This window comes from Trachurus japonicus, chromosome 1 (genome assembly GCF_045865225.1).
Source record: "Trachurus japonicus isolate A0001 chromosome 1, Traja_1.0".
Lineage (NCBI taxonomy): Eukaryota > Metazoa > Chordata > Actinopteri > Carangiformes > Carangidae > Trachurus > Trachurus japonicus.
In genome coordinates, this window is record NC_140907.1 from 11849058 (window position 1) to 11857960 (window position 8903).

An 8903-nucleotide genomic window follows, 5' to 3' on the forward strand; every position below is an offset into this window, starting at 1 on the left:
AAATACCTCCATGCTGCTCGTATGTAATGTCCGTCTTGTGCTGAAGCCCCAAATTGCGTAATTGTCCCGAAAAAAATTAAATAAGTCTATATTTTAAGCTTGTTTGTAGCGGAAGCTTCTCAAAGCTCCTCTTCCGTCCAAATCTCGCGTGATTTCGCCGGCGTCAGTGCGGTTACTGCGAATCACGCGAGATTTGGACGGACCAGGAAGAGGAGCTTTGAGAAGCTTCCGCTACAAACAAGCTTAAAATATAGACTTATTTAATTTTTTTCGGGACAATTACGCAATTTGGGGCTTCAGCACAAGACGGACATTACATATGAGCAGCATGGAGGTATTTGGATGTTTTTTTGTGTGTGTTTTTTTACGAAGAGCTCTGGTGTCCCTTTACAACCGTTATATGGACATGCACTGCTACGCCGAGACCCCCTGTAACTCAGAGAAGGGACGGAGGACTCTGAAACTTCTTCCAGCCCTTAGTCCACATGAGGGTGAGTAGATAATGAGCGAAATATCATTCTAGGGTGAACTATCCCTTTAATTTGTGGCCGTGCTGACAGTTTAGCCAGAAAAACTCTAGAATGTTTTTTTGCCTCTCTCCACTCTGGCACCACTCTAGCTCTGCTCGTTAGACGCAACACACACCCATTATAAAGCTGAAAAAAATCAGAAAAAGTTAAATATTTGAAAAAGTATAAATAGTTAAAAAGAGAAAAGTAATGCCGATAAAGTTCAAAAAAAGCTGCACGTTTTGATATATGAATTGTTGAAATAGCACAAAGTATGAAGGACTAGAAGAAGACCGTAAAAAGGCGGAAGAAAAATGACTGCTTCAGAACACTAATAATAAGAAACTAGAAAAAGCATTTCCAGGAATGGAAATGGTGTGACTGCTGATAGCAACTGAACGCTGTTGCAGAATTAGCAAATAGTGCAAGCAGTGATCACCATACAAATGTTTGACCGAGGTAGGAATCGAACCCATAACCTCATGGTCATTAGACTTCCACTCTGCCTCTAGGCCACAGTGCACACACAGTTGCAGAGACTGTTGTCTGTTGATGATCTGCACACTGTCAACATAACAAGCCCAAAGCTGTAGTTCCAGTGCAAATCAATCTTAGTGCAGTGGTATAAACAAGAAACATGTTAACACAAACCAAGATTGAAAGAGGTAAAGAGAGTAGGTGGGGGCGCATATGCATTATCAAGTTTGATCATGTGACCAGACCAAGTGGTTTTGGTTAAAGTTCAAAGTGGCTGACACACTAACAAGACTGCTCCGGTGGGATTTGAACCTGTGACCTTGAGACAAGATTTGAACCAGCAACCTTCAGGTCTCCAGACCAGCAAGCTAACCACTAGGCTACAGACAGACACAGTATGTGAGATGCTTAAAGAAAACCTTTGATAAGAGGATCACTGGCTTCATGAGTCTCTAAAAAAAAAAGTAAGGAATTGAACCCATGACCTCATGATCAATAAACCTTTACTCTGCCACTTCGCCACAGAGAGCACAGACGTAAGCATGTTGCCATTGTAATGTGATGATGTGCTGCAAACGGTGGCAGAAGCAATTAATGCGTCTCTTAACGAACACCTGTAACCAATTGAGGGTGGGGGAGGGGAGCAGAATTCAACATCACATAACAAGATTGCTCAGCCTGGATTCGAACTAGTGACCTTGGGGTTGGCAAGCGGCCACTTTACCAACTGGACTACAGACAGAGTGGTGGAGAACTCTCAGCATTGGGCTGAATGAGAAAGAATTTTGTTCTTGATTTGCTTGCCTGGTTAAATAAAGGTTAAATAAAATAAAAAATAATGAGAGCAGAGAGCTCCCTGGCTGCATTTAAAAAATATTTAAAATTATTATCTAAGTCTCTTTGCATTTTTGACCAGAATTTTAGCCAGAAGACAAGTGTGGCTACAAAACTGGAGAAAATAATTTGTCCAGAGTTTAATTTGCAGAAAAAGTAAGTATTTAAATATTTGAAAAAGTATAAATAGTTAAAAAGAGAAAAGTAATGCCGATAAAGTTCAAAAAAAGCTGCACGTTTTGATATATGAATTGTTGAAATAGCACAACACCTAACACACTAACCATACGGCCACAGAGAACCTGAGTTACAATGAGCTTTATACTATGAGGAATCAAAGACTGTCCAATGACAGCTGAATAATTGGAATCAAAAGTCAAGCAATGAAGTGAAAAGACTGAGGCAGGAATCGAACCCATGACCATATGATCACTAAACCTTTACTCTGCCACTCGGCTACAGAGAGCACACTGCTTTCAAGACTGTTGTCATTCATTGTAATGTGATGATGTGCTGCAAACTGGTACGAGTAATCAAGGAGATAACAAACACCTGTAACCAATTGAAGGCGGGGGAGGAGAGCAGAATTCAACATAACATAACAAGAATTCTTCCCTTGGATTCGAACCAGTGACCTTAGGGTTGGCAAACATCCACTCTAACCCCTACACTACAGTGTAGTTGTGAAGAAGAGAGGTTGAGACTTTCAGGAATGTGAGATTTTTCAATGATGCTTAAAATAAAAATAAATGAGTATACATTAGCCACACCAAGTAAGGAGAGGACTTTTTTGTGACCTGTGACTATTTTTTGGTGAATTAAAATGAACTAGAAAAAGCATTTCCAAGAATGGAAATGGTGTGACTGCTGACAGCAACTGAACGCTGTTGCAGAATTAGCAAATAGTGCAAGCTGTGATCACCATACAAATGTTTGACCAAGGTCAGAATCGAACCCACATCCTCATAGTCATTAGACTTCCACTCTGCCTCTAGGCCACAGTGCACACACAGTTGCAGAGACTGTTGTCTGTTAATGATCTGCACACTGTCAACATCAAGAAAGCTTGAGAGTCAAGCTTGAATGACTTAGAATGAAAATTTCTGTGAATTTCAGGCTGAGAGCAGCAGTTTCAACATGAAGCAAGTTATCAGAAGTCAACAGAGGACAACTGGGAAAATAATTCACTATAATTGTTGTTGAGGCAAGATTTGAACCAGCAACCTTCAGGTCTCCAGACCAGCAAGCTAACCACTAGGCTACAGACAGAGACAGTATGTGAGGGGTAAAGAAAACCTTTCATAAGAGGATCACTGGCTTCTGCTTTAAAAAAAAAGTAAGGAATCGAACCCATGACCTCATGATCAATAAACCTTTACTCTGCCACTTCGCCACAGAGAGCACAGACATAAGCATGTTTCAGACAGAGTTGTGGAGAATTCTCAGCATTGAGCTGAATGAGAGCAGAGAGCTCCCTGGCTGCATTTAAAAAATATTTTAAATTATTATCTAAGTCTCTTTGCATTTTTGACCAGAATTTTAGCCAGAAGACAAGTGTGGCTACAAAACTGGAGAAAATAATTTGTCTAGAGTTTAATTTGCAGAAAAAGTTTAATATTTTAAAAAGTATAAATAGTTAAAAAGAGAAAAGTAATGCCGATAAAGTTAAAAAAAAGCTGCACGTTTTGATATATGAATTGTTGAAATAGCACAACACCTAACACACTAACCATATGGCCACAGAGAACCTGAGTTACAATGAGCTTTATACTATGAGGAATCAAAGACTGTCCAATGACAGCTGAATAATTGGAATCAAAAGTCAAGCAATGAAGTGAAAAGACTGAGGCAGGAATCGAACCCATGACCATATGATCACTAAACCTTTACTCTGCCACTCGGCTACAGAGAGCACACTGCTTTCAAGACTGTTGTCATTCATTGTAATGTGATGATGTGCTGCAAACTGGTATGAGTAATCAAGGAGATAACAAACACCTGTAACCAATTGAAGGCGGGGGAGGAGAGCAGAATTCAACATAACATAACAAGAGTTCTTCCCTTGGATTCGAACCAGTGACCTTAGGGTTGGCAAGCAGTTACCCTACCCCCTACACTACAGTGGAGTTGTCAAGAAGAGAGGTTGAGACTTTGATGAATGTGAGATTTTTCAATGATGCTTAAAATAAAAATAAATGAGTATACATTAGCCACACCAAGTAAGGAGAGGACTTTTTTGTGACCTGTGACTATTTTTTGGTGAATTAAAATGAATTAAAAAGCACTTAACAGCAAGTTACAAAGTTGAGCTCCTTCTCCTGCTGATGTGAAAAAAATGCATTGAGCTGAATGGGAGCAGAGAGCTCCCTGGCTGCATTTAAAAAATATTTAAAATTACTATCTAAGTCTCTTTGCATTTTTGACCAGAATTTTAGCCAGAAGACAAGTGTGGCTACAAAACTGGAGAAAATAATTTGTCTAGAGTTTAATTTGTGGCCGTGCTGACAGTTTAGCCAGAAAAACTCTAGAATGTTTTTTTGCCTCTCTCCACTCTGACACCACTCTGGCTCTGCTCGTTAGACGCAACACACACACATTATAAAGCTGAAAAAAATCTGAAAAAGTTAAATATTTGAAAAAGTATAAATAGTTAAAAAGAGAAAAGTAATGCCGATAAAGTTCAAAAAAAGCTGCACGTTTTGATATATGAATTGTTGAAATAGCACAAAGTATGAAGGACTAGAAGAAGACCGTAAAAAGGCGGAAGAAAATGGCCAAACAGAAGAACAATAGTGTGACTGCTTCAGCAGTCACACTAATTATTATGTAAGTCTCTTTGCATTTTTGACCAGAATTTTAGTCAGAAGACAAGTGTGGCTACAAAACTGGAGAAAATAATTTGTCTAGAGTTTAATTTGTGGCCGTGCTGACAGTTTAGCCAGAAAAACTCTAGAATGTTTTTTTGCCTCTCTCCACTCTGACACCACTCTAGCTCTGCTCGTTAGACGCAATACACACCCATTATAAAGCTGAAAAAAATCAGAAAAAGTTAAATATTTGAAAAAGTATAAATAGTTAAAAAGAGAAAAGTAATGCCGATAAAGTTAAAAAAAAGCTGCACGTTTTGATATATGAATTGTTGAAATAGCACAAAGTATGAAGGACTAGAAGAAGACCGTAAAAAGGCGGAAGAAAATGGCCAAACAGAAGAACAATAGTGTGAATGCTTCAGCATTCACACTAAAAATCCACACAATAATGACCATTTCAGTTCTGCAGAGCCAATGTGGACAGTGTTGTGCTAGTTACTGAAAAACAGTAACTAGTTACAGTTACTAGTTACTTCATTAAAAAAGTAACTCCGTTAGTAACTCAGTTACTTCAACCAAAAAGTAATGCGTTACTGAGAAAGTAACTTTTTCGTTACTTTAAAACGTTTTTTTCCCCCAATGCTCCATAAAGGTTGATTGAATTCCCCTCTAACCTCATTTCAGTTCTGTACTGATGCTGATGAAAAAACGGTTTTTATCTTTAAAATTTTACCATCATCATCATCATCATGCTGCATGATGTCAGCATGTAGCCTACAGCAGCATGACAGAACTGCAAACATCTTGAGGATACTACTTTGACCGAGTTACGTTCAATAACCTGTTTAATGACGGAAAGTACTAAATTCACTCCAGCGGTAATTTCTTTCGATCGATCAGCTGTGTTTAGCTACCCGGAGTGATCACTCTGTGTTTACCGTTTCAGGCGTCCGTCTGTCGGACTCCAACCGCTGCTGCTCGGTGGAGTGGCTGCTTGTGTCTCGCTGTGACTCTCGAGCTGTGTCCCAGTTGAGGGGCTGCAGCCTGAACTGACACACAGCTTCGGTCTCGGATGCTACGTTAGCTACGTTACCTTAGCTCGCCGTCATGCCGTGCTCTGACCTGTCCTGTCCTCAGTCTTCATGGAGCGTGTTTGATTACAGTGGGACGCTAGAGGGCGGCCACCAAGCGCTTTGTTTTTCACAGTGTTGCAGTGTGCTCTGTCTTTCTTTCAATTCAATGAAACTTTATTGATCGCTAAAATGCGTTACGTTATTAGTTACTGAAAAAAGTAACGGCGTTACGTAACGGCGTTACTAATAACGCGTTACTACCCAACACTGAATGTGGATATGTTCAAATTGGTACTCCTTATTAAAATAGTTCATTAAACTTGTTTTGATTACACAGATTAAATAATTGTATATGAAAATACACAAAAAGTATAAACAGGGTTCCTACAGCTTAAGCCAAGTTAAATTTAAGACTTTTTAAAGCAGTACTAAAGAACTTTCAGTTTTGGTTGAGTTTGGCGGCGCCTGTGGACCAAAGCGGTAGTGTTTTGCCTGAAGGAAGACTCCATTTCCCATGAACACTAGCGTGAAGCCCTGTAAATATCCTGCATTAAAATTAACAGAAGACATCAAAACTAAGTTTCTGTTTCCAGTGGATCATTTCAAAGTGAAAACACAAACATAATCCATTGCTAAAGTGCTGTTTTGCCTGTTCCCTCCTTGTTGTGACTCGCAAAAGTGAAAGTGAAAGTAAAGTGAGAGCCGGGTTCCTACCATGCTCCTCAAAGCTGCTTAGTGCCAGAGAAAGAGATACAGACCCCCTCAGACCATGACAGAGGTGTCATTCAACTTGTTGGAAGTCGATGTATCATCACAAAAGTTATGAAAATATTTTATGAAGGTGGAAAAGTTATTTAGTGTTGTGTGTTTAAGACTTTTTTTAAAGCCACTTGAAATGAAATTTAAGACCGACTTCACAATAAACACAATGCAGAAAAAAAACAAAAAAACACCACATCAATTACATAAGGTTAGGGGACAATTTTACCCACTTCCAAGGTAAAGTGACTGCTACATGAACATTGGATTGTGTCTCTTTCCAGCTGTCCTTTCAAAATAAATGCATAAAAAGTCCGGAAAAACAAAACAAAACACTGACTCGGGAGCTGGAGGCGGTGAGAGATTTAGCGTTGACATTTTAATGCCAATTAAGGCCTTGTTTTTAGATTAATGAATTCAATGCCTTTTAAGACTTTTTAAGGATCCGTAAGAACCCTGATAAAGGTCAGGCACATCCAATTAAAAAGGTGCTGGCCTCAAACATAAATGTAGATAAAGAAAAAGAGAAGAGGAGACCGCACACTTAAGGGAGCTTGAGTGTGCGGTCTCCTCTTTTCTTTTTTCTATATGAAAATACACACAAATCTGCAGAATTAGACAATTAATGGTTTGCAGGTTGCTGCTGAATTGAAGCTCTTAGTTTTGCGTTGTTCTCTGGTTCTCATTGATCAACCAGACTATCTGGAAAAACTTGATTGCTCTGCTTGTGTCCATCTAAAAGTACAACAAAACCAAGTTCAAAGAAAAGTTTTCCATCAGTTGTTATGAAACCAACAGGTTGCATCATGGAAAAGCGAGGGGGGGGGCAGGAAAAGGGAGGGGATGGAGAAAAAAGCAAGGGAGAGGTGGGAAAGAAGAGGAGAGAGCTGATGGTAGAAGGAGGGGAGGAAAAGAAAAGGAGACATGATATGGGAGGGAAGACAGGGGAGTGTAGAGGAGTTGGGGAGGAAGGAGTAGGGAGCACTGTCACTGTCACTGTCAGAGATAAATGAGTACGGTCAGAGAGCAGCTCAGCAGGTTCAGGTCAGCTGCAGCTCTCCTCCTCTGGATGATGGACAGTCTGGATGGAACCAAGCTCTGCTTCCCTCAGCTCCTCAACTCCTCCTGCAGGGGTTTACTGCGTCCTCGCTCTGAGGCCGTCTTCCTCTACGCGCTGCTCTGCTCCGTCACCGTGCTCACTATAGCCCTCAACCTGCTGGTTATCATCTCCATCTCCCACTTCAGACAGCTCCACACCCCCACCAACCTGCTGCTGCTCTCCCTGGCCACCTCAGACTTCCTCGTGGGGCTGCTGGTGATGCCGGTGGAGATGGTGAGATTCATAGAAAACTGTTGGCTGCTGGGTGACGTCATGTGCGCTCTGTCTTATATTATCGGCTTCACTCTCACCTCGACCTCTGTGGGGAACATAGTGCTGATATCCATCGACCGTTATGTAGCCATTTGTTACCCACTGCAGTACCACAACAAAATCACTCGCAGAAGAGTAGAGGTGTGTGTGTGTCTGTGCTGGGCCTGCTCACTTCTCTACAACGGCTTGATCTTAATGGAGCATCTCAGCCAGCCCGACAGACACAACTCCTGCTACGGGGAGTGTTTGGTGGTGATTGATTACATCTCTGGAGCTATTGACCTTGTGTTGACTTTCATCAGCCCCTGCTCGGTCATAGTCACTCTGTACATGAGAGTGTTTGTTGTGGCCGTGTCACAGGCTCGTGCCATGCAGTCTCACGTTAAGACTGTCGCAGGTGCTTCAGTAAGAATCACAGTAAAGAAATCAGAGAAAAAGGCAGCGAGGACTCTTGGTGTTGTCATATTGGTGTTTTTGTTGACTTTCTGTCCTTATTACTACCCGTCTTTTTCAGGGCAGGACACTTCAAACAATGTTTATGTTTGGCCCGTAGTGACTTGGTTGTTGTATTTTAATTCTTGTTTGAACCCACTCATATATGCTTTTTTCTATCCGTGGTTTAGAAAAACTATCAAGTTGATAGTTACCCTCAAGATACTAGAGCAGGAATCCTCTCAGGCAAATATACTTTGATGTTGTTAAACAGTCATTATTGCCACATATCTGACTAACTGCCGTTAGTCCTATGTGTGATGTATTTGTCAACATATCACATCCTGCATATCATAACTTGATTGAACTGATTTTACTGACATCATGTAAGAACCTATACAAAAAGTCAGTCGCTGTCAACACAATAAATAAGACCAGAATGCGGTAGCTAGGTACCCTGTTTACTCCTGTTTTTTTTTCCTTTGTTGAGAATTTCCATGCACAACAGGTTCTCTGAATAAGGCAGGTCTTAGAACTACAATTGTAAACTTGATTCGTACTGTGGTGTGCTTTTATGAAATTATGTACTTGAATGTGTGATGTGTGAAGTACAGTCACTGCTGTAGGCTATTTTATA

General features: G+C 40.6%; 1 protein-coding gene across 1 annotated transcript; it reads left to right on the forward strand.

The window, feature by feature from the left end:
- Positions 1 to 7531: 7531 nt before the first annotated feature.
- Positions 7532 to 8527, forward strand: LOC146991437 (trace amine-associated receptor 13c-like). The gene has a single exon (XM_085791367.1). The coding sequence runs from the start codon at positions 7532 to 7534 to the stop codon at positions 8525 to 8527; it is 996 nt and encodes a 331-aa protein (XP_085647493.1).
- Positions 8528 to 8903: the final 376 nt, after the last annotated feature.

Coding starts and splice junctions, on each gene's coding strand:
- LOC146991437 (XM_085791367.1), top strand. CDS start 7,532: ATGATGGACAGTCTGGATGGAACCAAGCTCTGCTTCCCTCAGCTCCTC.